Here is a 16993-nt window from a genome sequence, read left to right on the forward strand (position 1 = left end):
GTACACATATGCAAATGGAAAAAAACAAATTAAAAGATTATGACGCCTTTTCTTACTTACAATTCTGAATAGATAAGAGACCGTAGCAGGGAGATTAGCAGAATCCTGGTTGCACCTCTAGCCCCATCCAGGACCCAGAGAGAACAAAGCCAAACCCAAAACCCACAAACAAAGGCTTCCCTCCACGAGATTTGAAAGTATCTTGTCTCCTGATTGGTCCTCTGGTCAGGTGTTTGCAGGTCACTGTTTGTTAACCCTTTATAGGTGAAAGAGACATTAACCCTTAGCTATCTGTTTATGACATAGGGCTGAAGCCCAAGCCCAAGCCCCAGCCCCACTGCCCAGAGCCGAAGCCAGAGAGCTTCAGTCCTGGGTGGTGGGCCTCAGGTTATAGGCCCCCTGCCTGGGGCTGAAGCCCTTGGGCTTCTGCTTTGGCCCTCCACGCTGGGCAGAGGGCCTCAGGCTTCAGTCCCCGCCTCCTGGGGTCATGTAGTGATTTCTCTTGTCAGAAGGGGGTCACAATGCAATGAGTTTGAGAACCCCTGATCTAGAGAATCCTAATTTTCTTGAATGTTCTTGTTCTTCAAATAACTGCACATGGCAACTGGTTCTTTGAATAACTGTACCCACTTATGATGTCCACATTCCCCAGAATAGCAGTTCAGAATGTTTTCTCTAGCAATGCCCAACAGGGGTCATGCATGTGCTCCCTTTCATCCCATCCCCAGGGAATAAAGAGTAAAGCAATCTCAACCTCCATTCAATTCCTTGGAACTGCTTTAGGTAAATGAGTTGGAACAACAGTGTCCATCTATTATTCTTGTTACTGAGTGTTTGGGCTGGAAGTTAACAGTTTGTTTATAGTTGGTTACTTTTTACTGTTTCAGTTAGCGGCAGTTCAGGAAAAAAGAAAAAAAAAAAAAAAAAAAAAGAGAGTGCAGCTTTCAGAAGAGCCTAAATTCCAGGTTTTAAATCAGGCCAATTCTGGGAAGTAAGGGTGGGGGAGAAGGAAATATTCCTCTCACTGATACCCACACAATAAGCATATGTCATGGCTGAGGAACTCCCAGTTATCCCAGATAACTGTACCATTTGCATGCCCTCCAAGAAGTGGACACAAAGGGAGAAGCAGCCTAAACTGAAGCTTTTTCCTCATTTGGGGGCAGGGGGAGAAAAGAGAACGACCCCACAAAAACATGAAAGCTATGTTGGGCTCTGACCATAGACAACAGCTTCTTCCTTCCTGAGACAGTCTTCCAATTGTCCTATCAGAGTTGTGACACCAAACTCGGGGGCCAGGAAACAGCGGAGGCAAACTCAGGAAGATCCATCGAAACAGTCCTGCTTTCAAGAACTGAATAGTTCTGACTCAACTGCAGAGAGGAGCTTTAATCAGCTGTTCTCAAGCTTCATTGCACTACAACTCCCGACAACAAAAATTACTACATGACCTGGGAGGAGTGGGGAGGTGGCGACTGAAGCCTGAGCCCTGCCACCCTGAGCCCAAAGCCAGAGTCCTGCTGCCAGAGGCAAAAGGGGCTGAAGCCCGAGGGCTTCAGCCCCAGGAGAGGGGGCTGTAACATGAGCCCTGCTGCCCGGGGCACAAGCCGAAGCTTTGGCCCCACAGCCCAGAGGTGAAGCCCTCAGGCTTCAGCTTCAGCCTCGGACCCCAGGAAGTTTAATGCCAGCCCTGGCAACCTCACTGAAACAAGATTGCGACCCACTTTGGGGTCCTGACCCCCAGTTTGAGACCAGCTGAACTTTTCAAAGAATGCATTATTACCTGTGCCAAGTATGAGTGGAGTTTTCAAAAGGAACTGCTACTACCCACAGGAAAGGAGAGGGACTGGAATCCTCAGCACTACACCACAGCAGGGAGTCAATGCAGATGTCTGCGTCCTCCACAAAAAGAGCTCAAGGGAAGAAGAGTTCTAAAGGTCATCTAAACTTACTTCTCTGTCACCAATTGCATCATCATCATCCCGCCTGGTACTGGAGTGCTCAAGACAATTCTCTGCAGTGCCTCCTCTGTTGGCACTGGCAACTTCAGTCAAGTCCTGCCTCTGCACCAAAGGTTTCAGCTATTGAGAGATATTCAGTGAGGGAAGAGACATCGGTAACATCCTCTTTGAAGATGTCTTTTACAAATAACTTTGCAGTTCCAAGTAATTCTTTGTGTCTTTTCACCAAACCTCAAGGTCACTTCAGAATCTGAATCACCAATCTTGGAGATTTCCCTGGTTCAAGTATCTTCTTCACAAAAAGAAACAAGGGTACCAGCTACGAAATCTTCTTTGAAACAACACTTCAATAAAATTAAGGATGCAAGTCCCACTTTTATCTTTCAGTCTGTCATGGTTCCTGCATCAGAGTTTTCTTCAGCCAACGACACCAAATCCTCTGCAGCCTCTGATAGGAGTCTTCCATTAAAAAGAAATATCAACAGATAGAAATAATGAGAAGCAGCCTCCTATTACATCTAAGGATGCTCATTCTCACTACGCTCCTTGGTTTCCCCTGAACTGGCCACATCTCTTTCACATATGGCCTCAATACTCAATTTCAGGAGCAAGTCCTCCCACAATATACGGGATCTATTTGTGACTCACAGTTTGCAGATTCTCAATTCTAATCATTTTCCTTGTCTAGTTCAAGACACAAAGGAACAAGAAATTTTAAGTGATGATGAATCATTCTGATCCTATACCTGATTCTTCTTTCTTACCTGATGAAATCATTGCACAGGCTACTCCACTTTCAGCTGATGATTTTAAAACTTTTTAGGAATTACTGAAGCATATTGTTTCAGAGTAGCAGCCATGTTAGTCAGTATTCGCAAAAAGAACAGGCGCTCCGGGTACTTGAACAGCTCCATATCAATGGGGAAAGTGGAGACTGTGGTGAAGGGAGAGAGGAAGCAGAGCACAGACCACAGGCTGATCCAGAAGGCCGTGAAGGCGTGCTCATCTGGGCTGAAGTAGGGATTGTGGCAGGGCAGCACGCAGTTGGTGATCTGCTCCATCTTCACCTGGTTGTAGAGCAGGTGGCACTCACTGGACAGAGACACCATGGGCACCTGGCACTGGCAGCCTGGCTCATAAATTTGTTAGTCTCTAAGGTGCCACAAGTACTTCTGTTTTTGAAGCGCGCGCGCGCACACACACAGTTCATTTGGATATAGTTGAGGAAAAAGCATATAAATTATTTGATATTCTGCAATCAGCAGCCCAAGTCAAAGGTGCAATACCTATAATGAAGGGATATTGGATTCACCAAAAGATATCTAGGCTACCCATGCCTCCATTCAGCTACTTTCACCACTTCATCATGGCAATAGATATCAGATGCCATTCAGAAAATCTGAATATTTTTATACTCATCTGGCAGCATCATTGCTGGTTGTTGCTACAGATAATGAGAGAGCAACACACTGGAAAATCTACTCCCAAAGAGAAACAAACAAACAAAACAAACCTCAAAACTACATTTTTTCAGAAAGCGTATTCAACATCTTTACAAGCCAGGATAGCAAGTTATCAAGAGACATGATAGCTGCAATGGGATAGACTCAGATTTTAAGGACAAATTATCCTCAGAGTGTAGAGATTAATTTAAAGCTATTTCTGGAAAAGGACAGTTTATTGCTAAAACTTCTCTTCAAACTGCATTAGATGCTGCTGATTCTGGTGCTCGTTCAATGGTTACAGGTATTGTAACGCGACACTCGTCATGGTTATCTGCCTTAGTTTTACCAAAGTTCAACCAGCAATTGAAGACTTGCTATTCAAATGGTCAGAATCTGTTTAGTTCAGTTATAACACTGATGGAGCTGCAGGTTTTTGCCTGGAGCTGGAGCGGAGCCAGAGCACAGCTCCAAAGCCCTATTTTATAGAATTCCAAAAACAAGGCATTTCATCCTCAGTCTTTCATCTCCAGATACAGGAAAGCTCAATATTCTTTTTTCATATTTTCAACACCAGAGACCTTCTGAACAATTTAAAGAAAGATCTACATATTAAAAGAAGTCAGCTCAATTACCCTCTCCTGTACTACTCAGTTAGATCAGGCACAAAGACATCAGATTCGATGCAACTGTTAACGATCTTGCACTAATCTACAAAGATCTATGCCCTTTTACGTCACACTCTAATTCCTGTCTATCTTTTTTCCTGCAGGCTTGGATGCCATTCACCACAGATTGATGGGTCCTTCAAGAAGGCAAGGATTGTTATGCCATTCGATTGTTATGCCATTGTTATGCCAGGGCTAGTAGCTCATTTATGCATACAAGCATTGCACATTTACTTTTATCTGGACAATTGGCTTGTAAAGGGGAAGTCATGAATGCAAGTCATAGCAGCGGCAAGCAGAGTGATTAATTTATTTTCATCCCTGGGTTTGGGGATCAACATGAAGTGAAATGTGGATCTGTCCCGATCTACAGGAGAACTTGGATGAATTCTAGATTGAGTAGCAGTGAGAGCATTCTTTCTATTGAACATATTTCAAATAAAAAAAATTGTATCCTTCACATCTGTACTTACTCTCTGCCTACAATAAGAAAGTTTCAAACTTAGGCCATATGGATTCATATACGTTTGAAAGCTCATTCGCCAGATTGTGTGTCAGACCATTTCAAGCACGGATCAAGTCAGCTTAGAAACCAACATTCCATGATTTGTCATTGAAAGTACTGATTCCAGATCAAATCCTGGGGCCTTGATGGAATGATAGATGACAAAGGGAAATGTGTGTGTGGGAATTCCATTTGCTTCTCCAGTCATGTCCAAAGCTCTGATAACTGATTTATCCAAAATAGGCTGGGATGCACATATTACTTGTGTCCTCATGGCGTCTGTGATTCACATAAATATACTAGAATTGAGAGTAATGAGATTAGCTTGCAAACCTTTCTGCTTGTCATCAAAGACTTTTAAATCCATGTTCTCATGGACAATTTTACAGTCACATATTATACAGACAGAGGTTGAGATCAGACCATCTTTTTCAAGAAGCCACAAAAAACTTTCAGAATGGTGTATTCAGAAGCACAGTCTGACAGCTCTTCACTTCCTTGGAGAGAAAAATGGTATTGTGTACTCACTAAGTAGGCAAATGTCTTGTCTGACAAATGGGAAATGAAAAATATTCTACTAACCCAAATCTTCCAAGAATGGGGAATTCCATTTGCTTCTACCTGCTCGGTTGAGTTAGCGGTCCCTTTGTTTCTTTTTCCTAATCAGAACCTCCAATAAGATTACTTGGCTCTTTTGTTATTTTTCTTTATCAGGTCTTCTGGAACTCTACGTTTCTTTTTCCGAAAGCACAGCAAGGCAAAACATGCATGTCATAATCGTGACAAACTACAGCTGGTTGCGTCACCTTGGTGGTAGCGGACTGTAAACAACACAGAGCAAAGGAAAGACTGCCTGAAAGGGGGCATGAACAGGTAGAAAGGTTTGTTTTGCTTACCTTTCTTTTCTCCTCATCTGCAGGATCAAATTTGAAAGTGGCCCTATTCTGGAGAAAGAAATAAGTTAAATGTAAAATAATTGCCATAATCTGATTAGAACAAATTTCACAGTTTTAACATCAATCTCAATTGATACGGTGCAAAGGGACTTTCTTGAATCATGTAATCTAACCCACTGCATCCAACTGTGAGACTACAGTAAGGTTGCAATAAGTGCCTCTAAATTGTTCCCCAATTACCTCTATAGTTGTTCTATGAGCCTGGATCCAGGAGCTAAGTAGTTCTAACCTTTATTCCCTTTGTGGTCATGGCCAAGTCACTTAGGGACAAAAACTGACCCCATTGAAATCAGGAGTATTTTTGTCACAAACTTCAATGGCCAGTGGAATCAGGCCAGTGAGATAACTGCAGTTTCCCTTGTGTGCAAGTGGGTATTATTTCCATCTTTACACCTTATATAGGTGTTGAGGTTTAGTTACATGTGTAAAACAGCAAGGCTATCTAGTTGCTCAGGCTTTACAAACGTAAGTGGTGCATCTCATTTGTAGGTTGGGAAATTTTGCTTTAAAGAGACTTTCCAAGTTTGGGGTATTTTTTAAATAATTCACCCAGAAAATGCTGATTCAAAAAAAAGTGAGTCCAGTACAAGACCTGTTGACATATTTCTTCAATTTCTAATTTTCACTGGTTGTCTAAATGCATTACCTAGTGTTCTTCTGTTATGGGTACAACTAAGTGTGAGGAATGTGTGATCTAACAGAATTTGAGCTAGTAATGGACATTAGTTCTATTTTAGGCTTCTGAGTAACAGCTGTGTTAGTCTGTATCCGCAAGAGCAGGAGTACTTGTGGCAAGTGCTCTAGTTCTATTTTAGAATATTATGAACTATATTAATAATTAATCAGCACTCAAGTGGCAAAAAATATTGTTAGAAACTTTTTCTTAACTTGAGAACACCAATTTGTTATTTTAACAATATTTGGTCTTTAAGAATGCTAAAGAGAGATGAAAAGCAATAGAGTGTAAGACTCTTGCTAAGCTATGTAATTTTATCTAATAAAATGAATATTGAATCTTTACTATCTCTGTCCTTTAACAGTATAAGAGGAAAAAATGACAAGCTGCTACCTTTCATACAAATGATCCAAAGGACAAGCATTACTGCTTTACATGGCTTGTCTACAGGCACTCTCCCTTGCATGGTACCAAGCATGCACCTATGTTGGCAAAAACTGGACGTCTAACTCACTATCAAAAGCTACAGCATCAGTCTCTTCAAGCAACAACATGCTCTCAAGGTCAAATTATGATTCTTTTTACTCCCCTCACATCAGACCTGCCCAACAATGCAAGAAGTGGTGCTGTTTTTGACTACACTTAATGGTCATGAAGGTACCAGCAGAAGGTCTCTGGGTAGAAAGAAGCAGAAGACAGGCTTTGGATATATGTCTTTAGGAAACAAAATCTGGCTCAGTATTAAGTGGAACTCCCCTAAGCACAACATCTATTAGAGCTAGATGGTAAGCGTTCAAAAAAATACCACCTTCTCATCACAGATGTCTGGGTGAAAGAAAGGGGCCCAGACCTTGGCAGCATCTTTTTATTGATATGACACCTTGAAAAGACTAGAGAAACCTTTAGTAGGGGTAAGGTATCTTTGAGCAAGAGAGAAAACACACATTTGGTGTACCCACTGCAGATGAGGCCGGGGGTGGAAAGAGAAGGAATGAGCATCTAAATAAATGCTCGTTTAAACAGCCATCTGCAACCACCAAGAAACAGCTCTTAAAAGTTAGAGAGACACAGAACTGGGTCCTTCTATTAAAGAAATAACTTTTGTTTTGTAGGGAGATAAGTTATCTGCTGCTTTTAGAATTTGCTGGGTTTTCTTTTCTTAAAAATTTGAAAAGCGTGCCTAGAGTAATAGGTGTTTTTTTTCATGTGCCTTAAGAAATCTAACTATCAGTTTGTAATGGCCCCCAGATTTAGAGTTCAAAATAAGCTTTTAACTGCATCCAAAAGCATGCTAGAAGATACAGCTGTTCTCCAAAGTCTGAAGTAACAGTGGTCTGATGGAATAAAGATTTAGGCATCTACTTCCTATGTCAAATGATCTTCAAAAATAGACTACACCACCTAGGGTTGCCAATCCTCCCAGACTGGCCAGGAGTTTCCCGGAATCGGCCTTGAGCTCCTGGTGGCTATTGAAAGCAATCTGGGAGATTTTAATAGGCCGCTAAAAGTCCAGTCGGCAGCACAGCGGGGCTAAGTCAGGCTCCTTATCTGCCCTGGCTCCGTGCGGCTCCTGGAGGCGATCTGCACATCCCTCTGGCTCCTAGGTGTAGAGGTGGCCAAGGGGGTTTCTGTGCACTGCCTCCAAAACTCCCATTGGCCGAGCTTCCCAGCCAATGGGAGCTGCAGGGGTGGTACCTGCAGGCAGGGGCAGCGCACAGAGCTGCCCCTGAGCCTGACCAAATGCTTCCGGGAGCCACCTGAGGTACGTGCTGTCCAGCTGGAGCCTGCACCCCAATCCCTTTCCCCAGCCCTGAGCTCCCTCCCACAACCAAACTCCCTCCCAAAGCCCACACCCCGCACATCCTCCTGCACCCCAACCCCCTGCCCCAGGCTCAGCGCAGAGCCCTTCCCACACTCCAAACTCCTCAGCCCCACCCCCTCTTGAACCCCAATCCCCTGTCTCAGGACAGTGAAAGATGGGGGAGGGGAAGAGATGAAGTGAGCAGGGGGAGGGTTTCGGAAGAAGTGAGGAGCAAGGCTGTCTGGGTTTGTGCGATTAGACAATTGGTATTCTTACACTACAACAACAATCTAGATGTCATGAAGTTCACATCAGACAAAAATAGAACCAATCATCTAACCCAGCAGTTCTGAAACTGTGGTTTGGGACCCCAAAGTGGGTCGCGACACCATTTTAATGGTGTTACCAGGGCTGGCATTAGACTTGCTGGGGCCTGGGGCCAAAGCTGAAGCCCCATCTCCCCAGGGCCAAATCCCAAGCCCCACCCCCTGGGGTCAAAGTTGAAGCCTGAGGGCTTCATCCCTGGATGGCAAGTCTCAGGTTAGCCTCTCACCGCCCCCCATCCCCGGGGCTGAAGCCCTTGGGCTTCAACTTTGCCCTCCTCCCTCCTTCCCCCCCGCCCCAAGACAGAGGGACTTGGGCTTTGGCTTTGCCTGCCCCCCGCCCCTCCCGAGGCGGCAGGGCTCAGGCTTTGGTCCCCGCTTCTGGGGTTGTGTGGTAATTTTTGTTGCCAGAAGGGGGTCATGGTGCAATGAAGTTTGAGAACTCCTGATCTAGCCTAACAAGTGAAAAACTACACTTCTGGCTCTCATACTACTAGGGAATCCAAAAATATCCCCAACCCCCTTGATTTCAAATGGGCATATACCCCTGTGGTAACAGAAGCAGACATGCCCTCTGCCACCACTCACTAGATGCTTCTTGCCAGCATCCTCTGCTCAGCCCTTTCTGAACTGAGCTTCAGCAGGCTCTTGCACATTTATGCCCTTACCTTGGCCAGGTACACAAGCAAATTTAATAAACTACCCTCCTGGATTTTATGAAAGAGACAGAGCTCCTTGTTATTCACATACTGATAGCAGTTACACAGACCACTTGGTCTCCACATCACCTAGTGGGGCCTCACATATACACCAAGCAGGATGAGTAACAAGAGAACCCTATCCAAGAAGTTACCCAACATCATATTCCAGGAGAAAAGAATGGAATGACTCAAGCGCAATCCCAATCACTCCCCCACCAACTCTGCAGTCTTATTATTAAAACCTTGCTGTCACTGGTACTACTATAGGCTGATGGCAAAGCTAAAAAAAATATGGTATTCTTATTTCTGAACGTGGCTGTTATTTTGTGAGGGGTAAATAATGAGGACATTACAGGGAAGGTTAATAGTCATACAGAATTCATACAGTGCACGGTGATTTATACCCTAGGCAAGGTGATAAGACATTCACAACAGAGTATTTTACAGTGTAATTATACATCAGGATAATGCCTAAAGGTCTCAGTCCAGATCAGGGCCCTTCATGCTACGCACTGAACAAACATGGCATACCCTAAACCTAAGGAATGACAAATGGGGAGGGAGGAGGGGTAGAGGGAGGAGAAGCTATAAATCACCACACACTTGTAAATATTAACCTGACCTAAAATAGCCTCATTACTGATCCCTCACAAAATAAAACCCCAATCACAAATAAGAATACCATGATTTTTTTCACCTTTGCCATCAGCCGGTGGTACCAATAACTGCATGGTTTTGATTGGAGTGGAGAGAGAGGATAATAAAGATCTTGTGGTTGATTTGATTTCTTGCATGTGTGTCATATAGATACACACACATACTTGGAAAACGAGAGAGTGTATGAGCAAGTGTAAGTCATATAAGCATTGTGTAATTAAATATCTTCCCATGTGGAACTAAGCAGTATTTGTGGGAGAGACAGTGGAAGGCACATGGACTGAGATATGAGAGTAGAGACCAGGTGAAGGAGCAAAGGAAGATATTTCAGGGAGGTGTATTTGGGGATCACTTAAGACAGACTTGTTAATTTGTGGACATTTACAAGGTTTTAAAAAAAAGGGGGGGGTTAGAGGCAGTAAGGAGGGGCTCCAGCAAAGAACAATGATTATGGGAGGAAACAGGAAAGAATGGGAATATACTAAGGTATCTGAGGCAGGAACAGGGATACACAAGGGAAGGGGTAATCCGGAAGCAGGCGTTAAAAGGGGAGCTGGAATAAGGAGAGATAACAGGTGTCAGTGACCAATGGAGGGGCGTCACTTGGAGTCATGAAGAGCAGTTCAGGGAGTAACGCGGGGTTGTGCGGTGCACGGAGAGCAGTCCCGAGCGGCGGTGTCACCCGGTGTCGGTGGGAGAGTTTAACGAGGGTAAATCCGAGGTGCAAGGGGCGGGGCTGGGGCGGTAAATGCGGTTATAACTCGGGGCGGCGAGGGAGGGAAGCGAGCGGGCGGGTGGGTCAGGGCAGAGGAGGCTGCTGGCAGCGCTGTGCCCAGGAAGCTAGAAGCGGGGGTGACAGCGACGGGCGGGGGGGACGCGAGAGCGGGGCGGCACACGGCGGGCTGTGACTGACGGGGGGGGTTATACCGAGGGCTGCGGCTGTGGCGACGGTGGGTTATATCGAGGCCTGGGGTGGGGGCTCCCCGGGGGGGGCCCGTTACCTTCTCGTTGTACCGGCCCAGGACCTGCTCGAGGCTCTCGGCCCCGCCGCGCCCCCTCACGGCCTCCAGCGCCGTCTCCAACTCCATGGCTGCGGGGCGCTCCCGAGCCGCGGTCGCCGCAGCTCCTCCGCCAGCGGCAGCCAACACCCACCCAGCTGCTCCCCGACCTTCCACCCTTCACCGCCAATGACGCCACGTTTGCCCTGGGAACCAACGGCCTGGCCCCGCCCGGCCCCTGCTGAGTAGGCGGGGCGAAGAGGCGAAGGGAGACTTCGGTCGCTATTGGCTAGAACGTCCAGGGGGGGCGGGCCCTTGCCCATTTAGTCGTTCCTATTGGCGGCGCTCTATTTCCCTCCGCATTCGGGTCAGAAGCCCGAGACGCACCCTCAGGCAAGGCCAAGGCTGGTAGAGACTACATTTCCCAGCGTACAGTGCGCCAGCAAAACGGCCATGCCTGGCGGGACCCGCCGCCTATTCGTGATATGTTGCATGCTGGGAGTCGTAGTCCGTACGGGCTATGCCTATGGAGGTGTTAGCAGGGGAGGGAAGGCGGAGAAGCTTTAATTATCACAGTCTCCACTGGAGCATTGACGTGCTCTGGTTGTGACTGTGTGTGCCTTGTCCCCCACTCCGTGCCTCAGTTTCCCCAGCTGCCTGATGGCCATCATGACATGTCCCTACCATGGTGGCTAATACAACTAATAACAACATGCATTTAGCCCCTGCTGCAGGCTCTCTACCATTTATGTCCTTTTGCAGGAGGCTGCAAATATTGGTCCCACTAGGGGGGTTACCACTTGTGCAAGTATGTACACCACACAATTGGACAGAGTCTTTGGATTCTGTGGCACACTCTACACACTTCAGCCTCGCCAGACTACTGTACCCCTTTCAGGAGTCTGATTTGTCTTGCGTACCCTCAAGTTACACCTCACTTAAAAACTACTTGCTTCCAAAATCAGACATAAAAACACAAAAGTGTCACAGCACACACTGCTCCTGAAAAAATGCATACTTTCTCATGTTTTACCATAGAATTATAAAATAAATCATTTGGAATGTAAATATTGTACTTACATTTCAGTGTATATTACACCTCTACCCCACTATAACGCGGTCGTGGGGAGTAAAAAAATCCCTACTGTCTTATAGCTGAAACCCCGTTATATTGGAGTAGGGGCAGCAGACCCCTGGTGGTGATTTAAAGAGCTCCAGGCTCCAGCTGCTGCAGGGAGCCCTGGGCCCTTTAAATTGCCGGTGGAGCCCCGCAGCCACAGCCCTAGGGTAGGGGCAGCAGGGCTTCAGCGGGGATTTAAAGGGCCCGGGGCTCCCCACAGCAGCCGGAGTTATATCAGGTTATATCGGGTTGCATTATAGCGGGGTAGAGGTGTACATAGAGCAGTATACACTAGTCGTTGTCTGTATGAAATTTTAGTATGTACTGACTTTACAACTGCTTTTTATGTAGCCTGTTGTAAAACTAGGCAAATATCTAGATGAGTTCATGTACCCTCTGGAAGGCCTCTGTGTACCCTCAGGGGCACACGTACCCGTGGTTGAGAACCACAGCTCTACAGTAAGAAAGCAAAGCAGCGTCACTGTCAGTGAATGATAAGCCTGATACCTTTGTGGTGTTACCATCTCTTGTGACTATCAAGAGTTCAGTATAGTCGGTGCTTTTTCCTCAAGTCCCACCTCCTGGACTCATATTATTATGTGAGAATCTTAGCTTCCATTTAGAAACAAAAATTACGCTCTCCTTCTCAAGTGACAACATAGTTGGCTCTCCAAAATTGCCTATGCACAGTAAATCCTTTTGCAGATAGATTAATGATGTGATGGGCGTTTATAGTACCTTGACTAGCATTAGTGTCCGTGGAATGGTAGCATGTCACAACCAGCAGCTCCTTGCTCCACTCCCCTGCCCACTATGTCACGTGCTAAATTAGAAGAGCAAGAGGTCAATCTGAGATCAACAGGAGTTATGGGTGGGCATAAAATGCAGGATGAGCTTTCAAAACATAAGGGTTGAGATCTTATGTTTCTATATTTTTTTGTGAAGCATTCAGGGCCAGTGCAACCTATTAGGCGGCCTAGGCGGTCGCCAAGGGCACTAGGATTTGGGGGGGCGGCCTTTTCTTCGGCGGCGACCATGGCGGCCAGATCTTCGGCTGCCCCGGTCGCCGCCAGCATTTAGGCGGAGGGAGCTGGGGCAGGGGGGCACGGAGAGGGCCGCCTGCAGCAAGTAAGGGGGGGACGGCATGCAGGGGAACTCCCCGCCCCAGCTCACCCCTGCTCTGCCTCCTCCCTGAGCATGCTGTCACTGCTTCACTTCTCCCGCCTCCCAAGCTTGTGCAAGGTGGGAGAAGTGAAGCAGCGACGGCGTGCAAGGGGAGGAAGTGGAGCAGGGGTGAGCTGGGGTGGGGAGCTGAAGCACGGCTCCCCCTGCTGGGGGAAGCTGCCACGGGGGGTGCCTTAGGGCAGGGGGGGAGCTGCCATGGGGGAGATGCCTCAGGGCAGGGGGGCGGGAAGCTGCTGCAGGGCTCGGAGAGGGAGTGGAGTGGGGAGCTGCCGCACGGCTCCCGGGGGGGGGAGCTGCTTTGGGGGGGGGTGCCTCAGGGTAGAGAGCGGGGTGGGGAGCTGCCATGTGGGGTGGTGGTGTTTCAGGGCGGGGGGGGGGGACAGGGAGCTGCCGCAGGGCTCCGGGACGGGGGAGGGTGCAAGGTGGAAGTTTCGCCTAGGGTGCGAAACATCCTTGCACTGGCCCTGGAAGCATTATACACATCTATAGGTTTACAGCAATAAAAAATATTTAAAACTTGGTTTCAGAGTAACAGCTGTGTTAGTATGTATCCGCAAAAAGAACAGGAGTACTTGTGGCACCTTAGAGACAGGGCTGGCTCCAGGCACCAGCCCAGCAAGCAGGTGCTTGGGGCGGCCAACGGAGAGGGGTGGCACGTCCAGCTCTTCGGTGGCGGGTCCCTCACTCCCTGTTGGAGTGAAGGACCAGCTGCCAAATTGCCGCCGAAGACTGAAGCGCCGGCGGTAGTGCAGCAGATCGCGATCACAGCATTTTTTCTTTTTTTTTTCTTTTTGCTGCTTGGGGCAGCAAAAACCCTGGAGCCGGCCCTGCTTAGAGTCTAACACATTTATTTGAGCAAAAGCTTTCGTCGGCTACAGCCCACTTCATCGGATGCATGCACAAGTACTCCTGTTCTTTTTACTTAAAACTTGAACAGTATTTTATATATTCAGAGCATTTTATAAAATGCACTGTCCAGACTGCAGAAAATTGCCTATTTTGAAATCAACAATAAAAAAATTGCTTCAGAGGCGTCTGCTACTTGTGTCCCTCAGGAGGAATTTACTTATTCAACACAGACCCCTTTCCTGACTCCCAGGAGTGCTCTCTCACTTAGAAAGCTTGAAGACTACTTCTCTCTCGCTCTCAAATATTTGATTGCATAGCTGAATATATCCTGAAGCCAGGGCATTAGCAATTACTAATGGACCTCCAAATAGAAACACTCCTGAACATCTTGTGCATGTGTGCATGAATAATCCAGATCCAAATCTGGATCTGAATTTTCTGATTAGGGCCTCAATCCATAGTGGGCTGAACTGGAACCCAAAATCAGATCATCATCCAACCTTTGGGACACAGAGGAACAAAATCCAAGCCTAAACACTAATCTGATTTTTTTTTTTTTACTAAAACATATCAGTATAGTACCTTCTGAAAGAAATGAAGCAAAAATTATCCTACGGTATTTTTTTTTAATCTACATACCATATAATAAAGTACAAGCCTGCCTAGACCTCTCTCTCTCTCTCTCTCTCCAAAATAATAAAACATTCAAATTATTGACATACCTTTTTATTAAAATCTAAAAGATAGACTCTAGAAAACAATCACTGGCACTTTGAAGGCACATTGTCATTTATCATCTGTGCATTTGAGTTTACACCTTAGGTAGCATATGAAAGATTAGGACTTCAATGAAAGGCAGACAGAAAAAATTGCATCTTCCCCCAAAGAGCTGCCAGATCTTTTCAGAGGGCGCATACCATGAGCTCTTCCCATGTTTGTCACTTTATCTAAACCTTCCAAAGCAGTGTCTGCCCCTGAATTTCATGGGTTTCAGGGTCAGTCACAACAAAATTGCGAGGCTGGGGAGGTCAGAGGCCATTTTTGTCAAAGGGTAGTGACCCTAGCAGCAAGAGATAGCCTGACAAAAAATTGGATCCATTCTAGTGAAAGTAGTTCTCACTGCTCTTCCCCTGCTGAGCCTTTTTTCTACCTGGTAATGAAAATCCTGCAAAGTTGTAGTGGGGTTTCACTCCTGAATGGCAAAATCACCATTTTGAAAATGCATTTGTCATAGTTTCAGGGGGGAAAAAAAGACAGTGGACTTCCCCAGAGACATTTGTATAGTTGTACTTTACTTAAAATTTGTGGCTATCAAATCACAACAGTTTTAGTGTCATGGTCAAGGAGCTCAGGTGGGCAGGAAGGGGAGGTCACTGAGTCGTCTAAACATCTGCTCTGTAATAATTCCTAGAATTACAGGTTCAAATCCCTCTAGTAACAATTCTGTATTTCATCCTTCTAAATTAGATGAAATGAGTGTGTGTGTTCTGGGGGAGACCTTTGAAACCAAGGTCCTATCTAATCTGTGTAGTCATTAAAGATCCTGGGGCTCTTTTCATAAGAGCAGATATTTGCTGTGGTGTCTTTCACCAAAGTCCCTCTGATGTGCTATATGCTTGCTGGCTGCAGTCCTCCATCCCAGAGATGGTTGCATTTCAGTGGTACTCTGTACACTATATATGATTTCTATCTCTCCACCCACATAGGTTCTTATGTGGCTCCCATCATCATGGTATCTGAGCACATCCCCAAAATTCTAAAATGTGTGTGTACACATAAGGATATATTTCTGTTTCACTTCCTTCCAATCAGCAGGGACTAGGCTTTGTTTATTTTAACCTGCTGTTTTTGTGGAAAGGGAAAGAAGTGGATTTGGTACTTTGCTTAGAAGCTGAGGTTCAGGTCAAATCTCTTCCAAGAGTCCACTCCATATTCTAGCACTAGCGGCAGAGAAAGCTCCATTCTGCCCACATGAGCCTCACTCTTGAGGCAGACTGTTTTGGTGGTATGCAGTTGTTGTGCCAGGTCGGAATCAGCAGTCCATTGGGGGAACTTAGGCACTCCTCTGTAGGGGACATTGAAAAGACCAAAACCTTGAATTTAACAAAGTATTTCATTGAGGGTCAGTGAACAGAATGGATCACAGGTGGGCCCTGCTTGGCTAAGCAGATGGGCTGCTTGCTGTTCAATGATTTGAGAGCTTTTAGGAGAAAAGACAAATTTTATTTCTCTAGCAGCATTTGCTTTCCCTATGAGTTGCAGTGCACTGATTGCAGTCTGGCTGTAGGTACATATTTGTATGCATTTTATATTTAACAATTTCAATGCCTTGATTAAACAAACACAGAAAGAACACTGAAACCAGGACCTTGATCCAAACCAAATACTTCAAAACTGTAGCTGCTAAAGCTTAGCTACTTATAAATTTCACCATACGTTTTAACTATGTGATATTTTTCTAGTTACCTTGAATTAGAACAAGGGAGGATTTGATACATTGAGCCTGATTCTCAGTTCCCCTGAACTATTTGTAGTCATTTACACCAGTGCAAAATGACTGTAGATTGACTGTAAAACAATACCATTTGATTTGGTAGAATTTTGCCTCCGCTTTTCTTTTGGTATAACCACACAATGGAGAACCAGAGCCAGATTTTTAAAGATATTTAGGCACTTAAAGATGCAGATAGGCACCCAGTGGGATTTTCAAAAGTGCTGGTGTTTTTGAAAATTTCACTAGGTGCCTATCTGCAGCCTTAAGTGCCTAAATACCCTTAACAATCTAGCTGACAGGCTTATTATTTGTAATTAGCAAAAACTCATTTCATGCAAATTTTCAACTCAGTTCTACAGTCAATGTGTACCGCTGTCAAAGGGTTGGCCACCTCCCAAGTGCCCCCCTCGTGGTTTGAGATGGCTCTATGGAGGCCTGCCTCACTTTCCTCTTCATTCAGGGCCTTTTTAAAAGTCCACACTGTCCAGATATTCAAAACATTCCCCTTCTGGGGTCCCATTTATTAAGTCCTGCACAAAATCTTTCATAGCAGAGCTCAGACCTACAAAGACTTCATCCCAGTTTCAGCTTGGCCCTGCCCTTGGTCCCTGAGGGTCTGACTTCTCTTTAAAGTTAATTTCTTTTGCCCTTGTCCAA

The 16993-nt window shown here is 45.8% G+C and overlaps 1 protein-coding gene across 3 annotated transcripts in view; it reads right to left on the reverse strand.

Annotated features, from left to right (window-relative positions):
• Nucleotides 1-10886, reverse strand: part of RIC8B (RIC8 guanine nucleotide exchange factor B) — a 59477-nt gene extending 48591 nt beyond the window's left edge. Inside the window, exons 1-2 of one of the 3 annotated variants that reach the window (XM_050926585.1) lie at nt 10692-10886; nt 5473-5520 (exon numbers count right to left, since the gene is read on the reverse strand). In XM_050926585.1, the coding sequence (XP_050782542.1) occupies nt 5473-5520; nt 10692-10778 (135 nt within the window). In that variant the 5' untranslated portion in view covers nt 10779-10886. Of the gene's footprint in view, nt 1-5472; nt 5521-10617; nt 10640-10691 lie in introns of those variants that run through there. The other 2 variants (XM_050926594.1, XM_050926598.1) reach the window with 2 other exon arrangements.
• Nucleotides 10887-16993: the final 6107 nt, after the last annotated feature.

Source organism: Gopherus flavomarginatus, chromosome 1 (assembly GCF_025201925.1).
Source record: "Gopherus flavomarginatus isolate rGopFla2 chromosome 1, rGopFla2.mat.asm, whole genome shotgun sequence".
NCBI lineage: Eukaryota > Metazoa > Chordata > Testudines > Testudinidae > Gopherus > Gopherus flavomarginatus.